Source organism: Lathamus discolor, chromosome 2, assembly GCF_037157495.1.
Source record: "Lathamus discolor isolate bLatDis1 chromosome 2, bLatDis1.hap1, whole genome shotgun sequence".
Classification (NCBI taxonomy): Eukaryota; Metazoa; Chordata; class Aves; order Psittaciformes; family Psittacidae; genus Lathamus; species Lathamus discolor.
In genome coordinates this window covers 60,559,650-60,574,565 of record NC_088885.1, presented here as the reverse complement: position 1 = coordinate 60,574,565, position 14,916 = coordinate 60,559,650, and the positions used below count along the sequence as shown (strand labels likewise).

Sequence of the window (14,916 nt, the reverse complement as noted above, 5' to 3'; positions counted from 1 at the left end):
GCTGGAGCCACACCAGGAGATGTGGGGCTGCACAGAGGGATGCCCTGCCATGGGCAAGGCTGTGGGGTTTGGGACATGATGCTGGGATGCATGGGCAGATAGCGGTGTGGGTACCAGGGTAGTGTTGCTCACCTGCAGCCACGCAGGTCACAGCACAGGGGCAGAACCTACAAACCCAACCACTGTTTCCCACTACCCCACGTCTGTTCCATCCATGGCCAAGCAGTGCTGGGTGATCCCATCGCGGTGGGGCCACAGAGCATGGTGCACCCGTGTCCACCCCGCTGGTGATGCTCGGTGCTGGCAGTGCCACCCAGCACACTGGGAGAGGTGAAGCACGGGGACGGAGTTATCAAAACTAAACCTTTACTGGGAAGCAGCACTGCCGGCAGCGGGTTGGGGGGACCATCCGCAGGGGTCCCCTGTGCCCCAGCACACTCAGGGGGCCGGGCCCGGCTGCCGGCGCTCCTGCATGGAGAAGGACTGGCTGCGGATGCGGAAGGCCACCTCCTGCGTGCGGAAGGTGAGGCCGAAGATGTCCTCGTGGTAGCGGTTCTTGTCCTGGGGGAGCAGGCGTCAGGGCGGTGTGCCGGGGCGCGGTGCTGGCACCGGTGCGCCGCGTGTCCCCAGCCCTTACCCGCAGCTCGCTGATGAAGTCCCCCGCCTGCCCCAGCGTCATGCCGGCTTGCTGCACCAGGATGTGCTGCACCGTCTGCAGCACCTCGGTGGCCATCGTCACGTCCCCGCACACGTACATGTGCCCGGCGCTCTGGCACAGCACCCTGTGCACCTCCACGGCCAGCTGCGTCCGCAGCACATCCTGCACGTAGGTCTGGGGACACCGCAGTGGGGTGGCCACTGACACCAGCACACGGCCACATGTTCCCATCCACACCCTGTCCCTATCCTCATTCTGTCCTATCCTCATTTCTGCCCCATCCTCGTCAGTGTCCCCAGTCCACCCTTGCCTCCATCCCTGTGGAGGCATCCTTCATCCCTCCATCCTTCTGTCCCTCACTCTGTTCCTGTCCCCTTTGCCTCTGTCCCCATCCTTGTCCGTATCATACCCCTTGTCCCCATTGTATCCCTTCCCTCAGCTCCATCCTTGTCCCAGTCTCCATTCTTGTCCCCATCCCGTCCCCATCGCTGTCCCACCTTGGGAGTCCCTGGTTCGCGGGAGAAGGCGGTGAGGACCTGGCTGAGAGCCCCCTGCTCCTGCGCCTCCTGCATCTCCTGCCGGTAGATGTGGTCCAGCGCGGAGGAGCGGCAGCCAAACACCAGCACCATGCTGCCCAGGGGACTGCCTGCAGGGGGGCAGTGGCTGGGACATGTCCCTGTGGCCCCATACCCTTGTCCTCACAGCCTGCATTGCAGCTCTGCAGTGTTCTGCAGCTTCCCAACCATTTCCCTGTGTCCCCATGCTGCCCTGTCACCATGTTCCCCCATCTCCATGTCTCCATGCACCCATACTGTGCATAATTGTGCCACCACACTGTACTTGTGTCCCCAGGTCCCCAGTCCTGTGCCCCGCATCCCACAATCACCATGCCCTGCATCCCCATGCCCCTAGTCCCCATGCCATATCCCTCCATCCCTCTGCCTTGTTCTGCATCCCAGTGCCATCATGTCCTTGTGTCCCCATGTCCCTGGCCTCCATCCCCTTCCCCATGGCCCCAGCCATGTGCCACGTGTGCCTGCATCACCATGCCCTGCATCCTCATGCCACTTTGTCCTGATGCTCCCATGTCACATCCCTCCATCCATCCCTGAGCCTTGTCCAGCATCCGGGTGCCACCATGTCCTTGTGTCTCATCCCCCCAGCCTTCACCCCCGCTCCGTGTGCCCCTTGTCCCCCCATCCCCAGCCCTGACCTTCTGTCTGCAGATGGTGCAGCCGCTGCTGCCAGAAGCTGCGGAAGGGCGCGATGCCTGTGCCGGGTCCCACCAGGATGCAGGGGGCCTCGGGGGTGGGCGGCAGCCGGAACGAGGGGGCCCTGCGGACATTGGGTCACCGGGGAGCGGGGGGACCCCGGGGCAGCGCCCGGGGAGGGGTGGTGCGGGGTGCAGGGCATGTCAGGAGATGTCCTGCAGGGGGAACCACGGGGACGTGCTGGGGGGGGGGAGGCAGGCAGGCAGGGGGCAGGCAGGGGGCAGGCAGGGGACAGGCAGGGGGCAGGCAGGGGGCAGGCAGGGCTGTCCCTTACCCTCGGATGAAGGCAGGCACGGTGTCCCCGGGCTGCAGCCTCGCCAGCCATGTGGAGCAAACACCGTAGTGCAGGGGGCCCTGTCCATCTGTGGGGACCCAAGGGGCTGTGGCAGGCAGCAACCTCCAGCAGGGACCCCCCCCAGCAAGCAGACGCCCCCCTCCCCAGAAGGTCCTGGGACACTGCCATCCCCGCGCAGTCTGGAGTACAGGGGACTTGAAGCCTGGGATGGTGAATGGGGCATGGGAGGATGTCCCTGGAGGCTCTATCATATCCAAGGGCAATGCCCAGCAGTGTGTGATGGGGCTGAATGGGAACCTGGGAGGGCCTGGAGATGCCCTGGGGACCCTGAAGGTGCCTGGGGAACACTGGAGGTGCCCTCGGGCCCCTGGAGATGCTCTAGGGACCTGGGAATGCCTGAGGGACCTGAGCGTGTCCTGGGGAACCTGGAGATGCCCTGGGGACCATGCAGCACAAGGATGCTGGGAGCAGGCATTGCCATGCCCATGGCAGGGCAGAAGGCAGCTGCCCCCAGCACTTGTCCCCATTCCCGTCCCCACTCACCCTCGCTGTGGTAGGTGACAACAGCCACGGTGAGGTGAATCTCCCCGGGGCTGAGGCCGGGTGCGGAGCTGATGGAGTAGTAACGGGGCTGGAGCAGCGGGAGCTGGGTGAGTAGCAGGGAGGCCGGCAACGCAACAGAGGGGAACTCCTCCAGCACCTCCAGCAGCGTGGGGCACCGGAACCATTTCCAGTCCTCATACAGCCGGGCATCCTGCAAAGCACCCAGCTGTGCCATGGCCACCACACCAGCAGCCCCAGCCGCCATCCCAGCCAAGGAGGGAACCAGCATCCCAGTATGCAGCAAGGGAAGGGCCCAGCATCCCAGTATCTTGACCAGGGAGGGGTCAGCATCTCAGCATCCCAGCCAGGGAGGAAGCCAGCATCCCAATATCTCAGTCTCCAGCCAGGGAGGCACCCAGCACCCCAGCATCCCAATATCCCAGCCAGGCAGGATAGCACCATCCTGATATCCCAGTACCAGCCGGGGAGAGGGGCAGCATCCCAGTATCCCAGCCAGGGAGGGCCCCAGCACCCCAGTCAGCAGCGACCAAGCCCCCCAGCGCCCCCAGCCCGCACCTGGCCGAGCTGCTGCAGACGCTGCTGGTCGCCGGGCTCCCGCGCCAGCGAGGCCAGGAGCTGCAGGAACTGGGGGCTCGGAGGGGCCGCCACGTCCAGGAAGAAGGTGAGCGCCTGCGCCAGGGTGCAGGGGGGCAGGCGGCTCTGCGGCACCCAGGGAGGGGGGCACCCACCTGCGGGATGGGCCGGGATGGCGTGAGCAAGCGACTGGGGTGGCATGGGGATGCTCAGCACATTCCCCTTCCCTTTCCTTTTCTCCTTCGCTTTCCCTTCTCGTTCCCCTTCTCTTTTACCAGCCCCTTTCCCTTTTCACAGCCTCTTCTTTCTCCCATTCTCCCTTCTCCTTCCCCAGCTCCTGCTCCTTTCCCAACCCCTTCCCCTTCTCTTTCCCTTTCCCATTCCTCCTCCTCTTCCCTTTCCCTGTCCCCTCCTCTTCCCTATCCCTTTCCTTTTCCCAGTTCCTGCTCCTTTCTCTTCCCAGGCCCTTTCCTTCCCCTTCCCCCTTTCCCTTTCCCCTTCCTCCTTTCCCTTTCCCTTTCCCCCTTTCTCTTTCCCTTTCCCCCTTTCTCTTTCCCTTTCCCTTTCCTTTTCCCTTTCCCTTTCCATTTCCTTTTCCTTTTCCCTTTCCACTTCCCCAGCTCCTGCGCCTTCCTCTTCCCCTTCCCCAGCCTCTTCTCTTTCCTTTTCTCCTTCTGTGTTCCTTTCCTTGTACTCTTCCACATCCCTTTTCCCCAGCCCCTTTCCCTTCACTTTTCCCAACCCCTCCCTCAGCCCCGTCCCTTTTCCCTTGCCCTTTTCTCCCTTTTCCCACCTTTTCCTTTTCCCTTTCCCCTCCTTCCCCGCCCTCTTGCCAGCCCCTTCTCTCTCCCCTTCCCTTTCCCCATCCCCATCCCTGCCCCGCTGCCCGGTCCCGTACCGCTGGGGTCCCCCTCCCGGCTCTCCACGCTCACGGGCTGCTCGGCTGGCGGGGGGTCCTGCACGCGCGCCAGCAGCCCCTGGACCAGCTCGTCCCGGTTGGCCGGGAAGACGCCGAGGTGGTCCCCGGGCAGGTACCGCAGCTCCGCCTGCCCCGACGAGCACAGCCGCACCAGCAGCGTGGCCCGGCTGCCGCGGGGGTCAGCGAGGGAAACCCCGATGGGGGGGGCCCAGGGATGGGGGGGGCCCGCTCCCAGGGGTGGCGGTGTCGCGGGGATGGGAGATGTGGGGATGGGGGAAAGCCGGGGATGGGGGGGGGGGGGGGGGGGGGGGCGGGGATGGGAGTGTCCCAGGGATGAAGGCATCTGGGGATCCCAAGGGCACGGGAATGCGGGAGGTCCTGGAGATCGGGGTGTCCAGGGACTGAGGGTTCCTGGTCCCAGGGATGGCGATGTCACAGGGATGGGGGGGTCTCGGGGGTGCGAGGGAGTACTGGGGATCCCAGGGGCATGGGGGGTTTCCGAGGGGTGGATGGTCCAAGAGGTGGGGGAGTCCCGGGGACGGGGGTTCCAGGTTGGGGGGGTCTCACCTGGACTCCTCGCTCTGCAGGTTCTCCACGGAAAGCACCGTGCAGGGGAACACCCGGCGCTTGTGCAGGTGGGACAGCCCTGGGAGGGTACGGGGGGGGTGAAGCTATGGGGGGGGGGGGCACAGGGGGCTGGGAGGGACTGGGGGAGGGCTGGGGGGTGACAAGGTGTCCTGGGGGGCAGCTGTGGGGAGTCACAGGGATGCTGGGGGGGGATGTAGGAGTGGGGGTTTACAGGGAGTCACGGGGGGGTGGAGAGATAAGGGGGTGACAGGGGGGCTGTAGGGGTCCCATGTTTGCACTGGCTGAGGGTGTCTCGAGGGGGCTTTGGGGTGTCCCCGGAGCTGTGGGGTGCAAGGGGATGTCCCTGGAGAGGGGCATGGGGAAGATGCTGGTCGCACGTGGAGGGTGATGCAGAGGGTCTGGGGGTGCTGGGGGGGGGGGCCCGGGGTGCCGTGGTACCTGCGAGGGTCTCGGTGGCCTGGGGCTGCACAACCAGCCGGTGCCTTTGGCGCTTCCAGCCCTGCGGGGGGGCGAAGAGCTCCTCGGCCCCCCCCGCCCCGTCCCCCACACAGAAGGTCTCGCAGGCAGCCTGGGGACACAGAGCGGGGCCCGGTGGGTGCGGGGGGGGTGTCAGTGGGTGCTCCCCCCCCCCCCCCCCCGGTGCCCCCTCCTGACCTGGAAGACGAGGCGGGCCCACGTGCGGAAGGACTCCTCCTGGGCGCAGAGCTCGTCGCCCTCCCCCATGGGCAGCACCCGCTCCCCCCCCAGCTCCTCCAGCCGCGTGTCCACGGCGCGGGCGAAGGCGCAGAAGTGGGGGTACGCCCGCGAGCCCAGCCCGAACACCGAGAACCTGCCGGGGGTGGGGGGGGGGGGCTGTGAGCGCAGGGACCCCAGACCCTGACCCCTCCACTCGAGGGGTGGAGAATGCACTGGGGGGGGGGGGGGGGCACGCAGGGCTGGGGGTGATGGGGACACGGGGCTGGGGGGAGCAGGGACTTAGGGCAGGGGCTGAAGGGGATGGGGACACCGGGCAGTGGGGATGGAGCACCCAGGGCTGGGGACACCCCGGGCTGTGGGGGAATGCTCCTGACTGTCAGTGGGGCGACCCAGGGCTGTGTGTCAGGGTGGGGGCTGTGGGGATGGTCTGTGTCAGCAGGGGTCGGTCAGGGCCGTCACAAGCAGGGTGCAGGGTTGGGGCTGCTCCTGCCCCTTCCCATAGCCGGACAGACAGCGCCGGTGCTGCTGGTGCCAGCCCCATCCCCACCGGCAGCTGGACCCCCTACAGGGCATCCTGAGCCCCAGCAGGACGCTGAGGTCTGCCAGAGGACCCCATGCCCATGGCTGTGGCCATGGCAGCGGTACCGCAGGGCGCCCAGTGTGCCGGCACTGTCCGTGTTGCTCAGCTGCCGCCGCTTCTTCTTCCAGGAGGCGACGAGCTGGTCAGACTGCGAGACGCTGTTGAACCGCAGCTTGTAGCTCCTGTGTGGGACGGGAGGGTGAGCGCAGGGCGCTGGCAGAGGGACCCCAGTCTCCCTGGGGTGCTCACATGGGTGGCTCAGCCTGGGAGGTGCTGGTGTATGGCGAAGTCATCTCCATCAACGCCTTGGAGAAGCTCTGTTGGGGGGCAGCATGCCACAGGCACATCACTACCCCATCCCCATCACATCCCATCCCCATCCCCTTCCCATCCTCATGCCCATCTCCATCCCCATGCCCATCTCTATCCCCATCCCCATCCCCATACCATCACCATCTCCATCCCCATCCCCATTTCAGTTCCCATCGCAGCCACACTCCATCCTCATCCTTATACCCATAGCACACCCATCCGTATCTCCATCCCCATACCATCCCATTTCCACCCTATTCCATCCTATTCCATCCCCATTCCCATCCCAGCCTTATCACATCCACATCCCATTGCCATTCCCATCCTATCCCCATCCCCTTTCCCCTCTAGCACCCCCTCACCTCTGCACACTCGGGGGGGTCTCCATTGCCAAAGGTGCTGGTCACCACCAGCACCAGGGTCTCATGCTCCAGGGACACCACATCGTACTCATCCATGCACAGCACCTGGGTGGGGAGCAGGATACGGGGTTGGGATGTGGGCATGGAGCTGCAGCCGGCCCACTGCAGCCCAGGCTGTTGCGCCCTCCGTTTCCTCCCGCCCACCTTGGGGTCAAAGGCACGTCGGAAGAGCTGGCAGAGGTTCCAGGCGTAAGTCCGGGATTTGCCGGTCTCAGTGGCATAGAGGATGGTGGCCTTGACGCGTCGCGCCATCATGTGTCCCATCAGCTTGGCCGAGATCTTCACTGCACTGCGGTGGGGAATGCGGGATCATTGGGTCAGCATCCAGCCCCAGCTTGGGGCCCCATGGGCAGGGGTCCTCCACAAAGACCCCTCCAAAAGTGGACACCTACTTGGCCACCTCCTTGAAAGTCTTTCTCCTGGTGACAGTGGTGCCTTTGGACACATAGACCTTCCAGGCATCAGGCTGTGGGGCAGGCAGGGGGTCAGCGTGGGGCTGTGGGGTTGTGGGGCCACGGAGATGGTGGGGCTGGGCTCACCTGGTAGCGGAAGGTTGGGCAGAGCTGGTAGTTGACCATCTCCTGATGGAAGACAGGGGTGAGGCTGCCCGAGATGGGGGGCACGATCCAGACCCAGTCGGCCGGGCACCCCCCTCGTGTCCGCAGTTCATTCTCCATGTGCTTCACGAAGGACTCGGTGGCTGCGTGGTGGTCCACGATGGTCACCTTGGCCACCTACGGGTGGGGACAGAGAGCTGGGGGTGCTGGGAGCCCTGGCATCATGGCAGTGCCACTGTCCCCTTGGCATGGCGGTGCCGGTGTCCCACCTGGTAGCTGTGCAGCACGGCGATGTTCACCTCCACCGCTGCCTTGTCCTTCCACAGGGACGAGGTCGTCCGTGTGTCCAGCCCCATGCGCAGAGCCACCTCCTGCCAATGGCACAGCATGGCATGGTGTGGCACAGGGGGCTCGGCCTGGCTGCCCTGGTCACAGAGGGTCCCAATGGGGGTCCCAGGGCTCACCGGCAGCAGGTTGTAGCGGTGGCTGTCGCAGAGGTTCCTGGTGCCGATCTCACTGCTCATGTACCAGCCATTGAAGGGGGCTGCTGGGAATTCCAGCCCCCCGATCTCCAGCAGCATGTTGGAGACGGCTGGCAGCGCGTACCACCGCAGCCCCAGCTCCTCGAACCACGCCAGCCTGCTCGGGTAATGAGGGGGGAACTCCAGCCAGAGACCTACACCAACCCCATGAGCATCCCCAGCCTCCATCCTGGCCCCATTCCCGTCACCCCAGGGGCACCCAGCCGCACAGCCATGACCCATAGGGGATGGAAGGGGCCATGTGGGGCAGGCAGGGCTCGGGGGTGGGGGGCACAGCCCCACTCACGTGGGGTGCTGGAGCGGCACCTCGAGGACCAGCTCTGGTGGGATGGGGAAGAGCTCAGGGGACTCCTCAGGGCTCTGCAGCAGCAGCGGCAGCACGTCGAAGCGGCCGTCCCCGGGGGTCCAGCCATGGTGAACACAGAGCTGGGGGTGGCAGCGTCAGATGGGGGGGACACTAGGGGGGTCCAGGGCTCCGGGGGTGCTGAGGGGTCTCCCCACCTCGGTGATTTCCACATTGGCCGGGTCCCCCAGCACGGAGCCGTCGGGCTGCCGGTACCCGGCATAGCGGATGAGCTGCGTGTTCCAGATGCGGAAATCGCCCCTGCCCGGCGTCCGCTGGGGGAAGATGGTGATGGCAGACCTGGGGGGCCAGGGCGGGATGTCACCAACACCCCACCGCCTGTGGGGACTGGTGGTCCTGCCCCGCGGGCGGGGTCTGGTGGCTCGGAAGAGCTCTCACCGAATGTTGCCGCGGTTGGTGGCGTACTGGATGTGGGTGCAGAGGAAGCTGAACATCTCCCCAACATTGGCACAGTCCCGGGCATCAAACACCTGTGGGACGGGGTCAGGGCAGCCCAAGGGATGTCGCGCGGCCACCCCATGGAGCGCGCACCCCGGGGTGCCCCACGGCCATGGGGCAGGTGTGGGGCGGGGGCTCTCACTTGCAGCTTGTTCCACTGGATGCGCCCCACGCAGCGTGCGGCGTTGCGCCAGGCCTGCTTGGCACCAAAGACGAGCTCCGGCTCCAGCAGCTGGTAGGTGCCGCTGGCCGTGATGGCGGCTTCCACCTCCCGCAGCCGCTGTGTGTGTGCCGGGGAGTTCTCCCTGCAGAGACCCCACGTCTCAGCTCCTCTGCACTGCTGTGGGGTGCCCCAAGAAGGGATGGGGGTGTCTTGGAACACAGCTGGGGCTATGGGGTTACACTAGGGCAGGGTTGGGGTTATGAGGTGTCCCAGGGCAGAGATGAGGTGTGCCCTGAGGCTATGGAGTTATACTGGGGCAAGGATAGGGATATGGGGTGTCCCAGGGCAAGGATGGGGATGGGTGGTGCCCTGTGGCTATGGAGTAACACTGGGGCAGGAGTGGGGACGTGGGGTTCTCTGGAGGGGAAGTGGGGATGAGGTTGCCTTGGGGCACATCTGGAGCTATGGAGTTACATCGGGGCAGGGATGGAGATACGGGGTGTCCCAAGGCAGGGACGGGGGTGCAGCTGCCTTGAGACAAGGTTGGGGCTTTGGGGTGCCTGTCGGGCAGGGCTGGGGCTGTGGGGTGCTTTGGGACAGCTCAGGGGCTGTGCGGTGCCCCCCCCCCCCCCCCCCCCGCTCACCGCCGCAGGGACACGTAGTACTGCGTGATGAAGTCCCGGGCCAGCCCCAGCAGCTCCTCAGCGGGACGAGCACCCTCGGGGACCGGGGTCGGCAGCGGCCGCGGCAACACCAGCGAGCCCAGGCAGCGCTGCCCCGAGCAGGGCAGCTCCTGGGGAGGGGGGGGGTCATCAGGGGGCCCTGCCTGCACCCCCAGTCCCAGAGCCCCCATCCCTGCAGCCTCATCCACACGTCCTCCATCCTGTGCCCTCCAGCCCTGCACCCCCAACCCTGCAACCTGCACCTCATCCCTGCAGCCCCATCCACATGTCCCTCATCCTGTACCCCCAGCCCTGCAGCCCCATCCTCATGGTCCCCAGCCCCACACCCCCAGCCTTGCATCCCCCGTCCCCGTGCTCCATACTTCCATGACCCCCATCCTCCTGCCCCTCAGCGCCCCCCAACCTGCAGCCCCCCATCCTGCACCCTTAGCCCTGCACCCCTCATCCTGCAGCCCCATCGCCGTGGCCCCCCACCTGCAGTGCCTGGGCGCACAGCGTGTCGTAGCCGATGCTCCCGGTCTCCCAGTTCTTCAGCCGGGCGAAGCGAGGGGGCTCCGCCGGGCGGGTGGGCGCCAAGCTGGAGAGGGGCAGCCCTGAGCCCAGCCCCGGCACAGGGACGGGGGGTCCCAGCCTGCCCCACGAGTGGAGCACTCCTGGAGGTCCCGGCGCGGGGGGGGAACTGCACTGCTCTTGCTCCAGCGGCTCCAGCACTGGGAGCCTCGTAGCACCCCTGGGTGCTAGGGACCGCAACCCCCGGAGAGGGTATGGGGGCAGTGGGGCGATGGGCTCGGAGGCTTAAGGGGGGGCTGGAGCTGGAGGGGGTGCAGAGGATGTGGGGGGCGTGGGGCGTTCCTGGGCCTGGTGGGTGTGCGTGAGTGTGAACAATGGCTGTGAGTCAGAGCGGGCACCCGGCCACCGAGGGGGGGACCCACCTCCCGTCCCTATTCCCGTCCCCTCCTGGCTGGGGTGTCCCCATGCATCCTGGCACTGCCCCACCTCCCACCCCACGCCACCCCACACTCTCCCTTATAATCATCCCCATGGGTCCCATCCGCCCCAGCACATCCTGGTGTCCTAATGTGTCTCACGAGCTGCTGGGGGGCTGAGGGCACCGCGGTGGGGCTGCCAGGGACACACCGTGGGGCAGGGGACAGCGCAGTGATGCCATGGGGCACCACAGCAGGCTGCACCACGTCCTGCCCCGGTGAGCCGCACGTACCACCCCAATGGGGACAAATCTCCAAGGGGGACGCGTCCCCGGTGGGCTCCGGCCACGTGGAGACGTCTCCACGAGTGGGTCCAGGCAGGAGGTGACCAAGCGAGGGGTCCCCACCGCGGCACAGTGACCGGTAGCCCCGGTGCGCGCTGCGGTGGGTGCCAGCTCCGCGTCCGCCACCATCCAACCCCGGCACCGTCCCCGCGCACCCACCTGCCCCGCTCGGTGCCGACGCTCTCCTCGGGCACGGCGCTGACCTGTCGGGAGCAGAGGCCGAGGCCGCAGGACCGCGCGGCGCCGGGCAGCACGGCCGGCAGGTTGCCCATCGCGCCGCCACTGAGCCGCCGGGGCCGGGAGCGGCCGCTTCCTCCGGCTGCGGTGGGAAGTGGTGACCTCGGTCGCCCGCGCCTCCGCCCCGCGCACAATGGGCGCCCCACCACCGCCACCACGCAGCCTGGGGCGCATCGGGGAGCCTGCCGTGGGGCTGCGACCTCCCTGGGCTCCAGTGTGAGGCCGGGGAGCTGCAGTGACAGCGGTGGCGGGGGGTGGCCCGCACAGCGCCCCGAGAATGGCCATAAGGTCCTGGCACAGCCAGGGGACCCCCAGTGTGGTCACAGGACCCCCAGCATGGCTACAGTGCCTCGGCATGGCCTTGGGACCCCCTGCATGGCCGCAAAGCCCCTGGCACAGCTACAGACCCCCAGCACGGCCCCAGACCCTCAGCACGGTCACAAGGTCCCTGGCATAGCCATGTATCCCCAGCACAGCCATGGCACCCCTGGCACAGCCAAGACCTCCCGGGTGTGCTCACAGAACCCCCAGCACACCCACGGACCCCCGCTGTGGCCACAGGACCCTCAGAACGGTGACAGGACCCTCCTACCTCCCCCAGCGCTGCCCCTCAGGGGGCCATAGGGCACGGGCCTCTGGGGGCCCCGCTTTTGAACCAGGAGGCTGGGTGCTCCATGAGGGTCCCAGGCCCCCTCCCCCGACCCCACCCGCGGGCTGTGGGGCGGAAACCCGAATCGAGCCCCCGGTTTCCCCGGCCCCCGCTGCATGGGGCGGCTGCTCTCCACCCAGTTCCTGCCTTTGCTGTGCCAGGCACTCCCCGGGGACCCCCGGCCGGGCACCGCGAGGGGGCTGCACCCCTGGGTGCTCCCGGGAGGAGACTCTGGGGAGAAGGGGCAGGATGGGTGGGGGTCACCCTGGCTATCGGTTGGGCTGGGGTCCCACGGCGACCCTGCCGGATGGGATGAGGGTCCGAAGTGAGGTGAGATGGGGAATCCGGGTGCCCGGGGGGAGATGCCCCGGGGGGAAGAGGGACAGAGGGTCCTGCCCTAGGGAAGTGCGGGGTCCCCGGGGCCCTGGCGGGGGGGTCCGACCGTTCGCCGGCAGGGATGGGGGGGGCGCAGCCGACGGGAAACCGCGCCCGACCCCGGCTGCCGGCGGTTCCTTCCTGCGCCAGGGGAAGCGGGGCGGGGGGGCGATGGGGCGGGGGGTGACGGGCACCACGGGGATGAGGGGTGCAGAGCAGGGGGGGGACCCCAGGGACCCCGGGGTGGGGGAAGCACAGGCAGGACGGGCGGGGAGCCGGGGAGAGGGTCCGGCCACACAACCCCTCGACGGATCCTCATCCAGCCCCACGACGGGGTCCCGGGTACCAGTCCGGGGTTCCCAGATTGCCCCTCCACCCAACCGGGGTATTCCTCCCCCCCAGCCGGGACCGTGCCCCCCATAATGACCGCCGGGGGCGGGACAGGACTGTCCGTCACTGCAGAGCGCCCACCCAATTGGCTGTCCTTCATGGGGGGCGGGGCCTCGGGAGGGAGGGGCTCAAGGTTTGTCCTGCCCCACGACTCAGCCCCTCCCCACAGCCCCCCCTTGCTCCACAGCCAACCCTGCCCCACGGCCCGGCCCCTGCCCGGCCCCACGAGTGTCCCCCGGGGGGCAGCCGAGGGACACTCAGGGCTCGGCTGAACTGGGATGGGATGGGCCGGGGTGGGCTGGGATAGGCTGGGCTGGAGGTGGAGGAGCTGGGCTAGGCTGGGCTGGGCCGCTCTGGGCCGGGCCGGGCGGTGCCGCGGTCGCAGCCCCGCAGCGGGACCGGTCCGAATCCGGAGACTGTTTCAGCACCTGGGACAGAGCCCGGCCGGGAGGTGGGACCGGGACCGGGCTGGGACTGGGAGCGGGTTGGAACTGGAGCTGGGACTGGAACTGGGACTGAAAGTGGGACTAGGACTGGAACTAGGAATGGTCTGGGACTGGGACCAGAGCTGGAACTGGGACTGGAATTAGGCCTGGGAATAGGATTGCAAATGGGACTAGGACCAGCATCAAGACTAGCATCATGGTTGGGACTGGGATTTGTCTGGGATTTGACTGGACTAGCACTAGAATTTAGACTGAAACTGGGATTGGGACTGGGATTGATTCTGGAACTGGACTTGGTCCTGTATGGGAACGGGGACTGGGACCAGCATCATGGTTGGTAGTGGATTGAGACTGGGACTGGGACTGAAACTGGGACTGGATTTGGATTAGGACTGGGATGAAGACTGAACTAGAGCTGTACTGGGACTCCAAGTAGGACTGAGACTGGATTGGAATGGACTGGGACTGGCACTGGGCTGGATTGGCGCAGTGAGCAAGACCAGGAAAGGGACTGGACTGGCAATGGGATTGGAACTGGGACTCAGCACTGGAACCGGGACTCAGCACTGGAACCGGGACCAGGACTAGGTCTGGGTCCAGAACTAGAACTGGAACTGGGATGGAGACTGAGACCATGACTGGGACTGCGACTAAACCGGACTGATAGAGGGAGCTGGAAAGGAACAGGGACTGGGCTGCACTGGGTGGGATTGGAACAGGGACTGAGCTGGTATTAGGAGTGGGACTGGGACTGGATTGAGACTATGACTGGGACTAGATTGGGATTAAATTGAGCTGGGACTAAACTAGGACAGAGACTGGGTCTGGTCTGGGACTGGGTCTGAACTGGGATGGGACTGGGCTGGGACCATAACTGTCACTGAGACCTGCACCGTGACTGGGACCAGGAATGGACTGAGACTGGGACTGAAACTAGAACTGGGACTGGAATTGGGTCTGGGACTAAGATTTGTACTGGGACTGGGACCAGCACTGGGACCAGCGTCATGCCTGGGACTAGGATTGGACTGAGACCGAGACCGGGACTAAAACTGAGATTGGTCTGGGATTGATTCTGGGACCAGACTGGATCTCAACTAGACTGGGACTGGAATTGGACTTGTATGGGGACGGGGATGGGTACTTGGACTGGAAGCAGCATCATGGTTGGTAGCAGGATTGGACTGAGACTGGGACTAGGACCAGGACCATGACTAGGACTAGACTGGGACCAGGACTAGAACTGTACTGGGGCTGGGACAGAGACTGGGACTGGGCTGGGTCTGGAAGTGAGTTGGATTGGATTGGACTGGGATTGGGACAGGAACTGGACTGGGAATGGGACAGAACTGGGACTGGGACCAGCACCTCGACCAGCACCATGATTTGAACCAGCACTGGGACTGGAACTGAGTCCCAGTACTGGGACTGGGATCATGACTGGGACCAGCACTGAGACTGGGGCCAGAACTGGGACTGAAACTGGGACCAGCACCAAAAGTGGAATACAACAGTAGGACTGGGACTGTGAGTGGGACTCAGCACTGGAACTGGGACCAGCACTGGGACTGGGACCAGGAATGGGCCATACTGGGACCACACTCGGAGCTCTGAGGCTGGTTCCAGCCGTGAAGCAGGATGGGGGGCTGGAGGGTGGTTGTTGCAGGTGCTGGGGTGAGGTGAGGGATCGGGCCGAAGAGGAAGCGGGGGGGTCCCTTGTGAGCAGTGGGGCTGGGGAATCCTCAGTGGGGAGCACGCAGCACAGGGACACAGACCTATGCTCCATGGGCCCTGCCACAGCTGGACCCCCCAGGCCTCAGGGAGACCCTGACCCCAACAGTCCAGCTGTGCCCTGACCCTGTGTGACCTCACATGACCCCAGTGACCTGGCTGGCACTTGAGCTTGGAGCCTCCGCCCACTCCG

General features: G+C 66.1%; 1 protein-coding gene across 3 annotated transcripts; it reads right to left on the bottom strand.

The window, feature by feature from the left end:
- Positions 1 to 349: 349 nt before the first annotated feature.
- On the bottom strand, positions 350 to 11,208 carry NOS3 (nitric oxide synthase 3). 3 transcript variants are annotated; one of them, XM_065667099.1, is made up of 26 exons: positions 11,055 to 11,203; positions 10,100 to 10,202; positions 9,587 to 9,735; positions 8,922 to 9,084; positions 8,720 to 8,811; positions 8,479 to 8,620; positions 8,264 to 8,403; positions 7,900 to 8,074; positions 7,705 to 7,806; positions 7,418 to 7,612; positions 7,271 to 7,344; positions 7,023 to 7,167; positions 6,819 to 6,923; positions 6,394 to 6,461; positions 6,210 to 6,326; positions 5,523 to 5,697; positions 5,307 to 5,436; positions 4,848 to 4,926; positions 4,260 to 4,447; positions 3,344 to 3,516; positions 2,768 to 2,978; positions 2,204 to 2,291; positions 1,872 to 1,993; positions 1,156 to 1,304; positions 638 to 832; positions 350 to 561 (listed from the first exon to the last, which is right to left on the bottom strand). In XM_065667099.1, the coding sequence occupies exons 1-26, from the start codon at positions 11,165 to 11,167 to the stop codon at positions 439 to 441; spliced, it is 3,516 nt and encodes a 1,171-aa protein (XP_065523171.1). In that variant the 5' UTR covers positions 11,168 to 11,203; the 3' UTR covers positions 350 to 438. The 3 variants fall into 3 exon arrangements, with proteins under 3 accessions (XP_065523171.1, XP_065523174.1, XP_065523175.1); XM_065667102.1 differs by lacking the exons at positions 350 to 561; positions 2,204 to 2,291 and having other exon boundaries at positions 649 to 832; positions 11,055 to 11,205; XM_065667103.1 differs by lacking the exons at positions 350 to 561; positions 638 to 832; positions 1,156 to 1,304; ... (2 more) ...; positions 2,768 to 2,978; positions 4,848 to 4,926 and having other exon boundaries at positions 3,426 to 3,516; positions 11,055 to 11,208.
- Between the last annotated feature and the right edge of the window lie 3,708 nt (positions 11,209 to 14,916).

Coding starts and splice junctions, on each gene's coding strand:
- NOS3 (XM_065667099.1), bottom strand. CDS start 11,167: ATGGGCAACCTGCCGGCCGTGCTGCCCGGCGCCGCGCGGTCCTGCGGC. Junction 7,807..7,899: donor ACCGCTACAACCTGCTGCCG/GTGAGCCCTGGG, acceptor TGCCATTGGCAG/GAGGTGGCTCTGCGCATGGG. Junction 6,924..7,022: donor GACGTGCCTTTGACCCCAAG/GTGGGCGGGAGG, acceptor CTCCCCACCCAG/GTGCTGTGCATGGATGAGTA.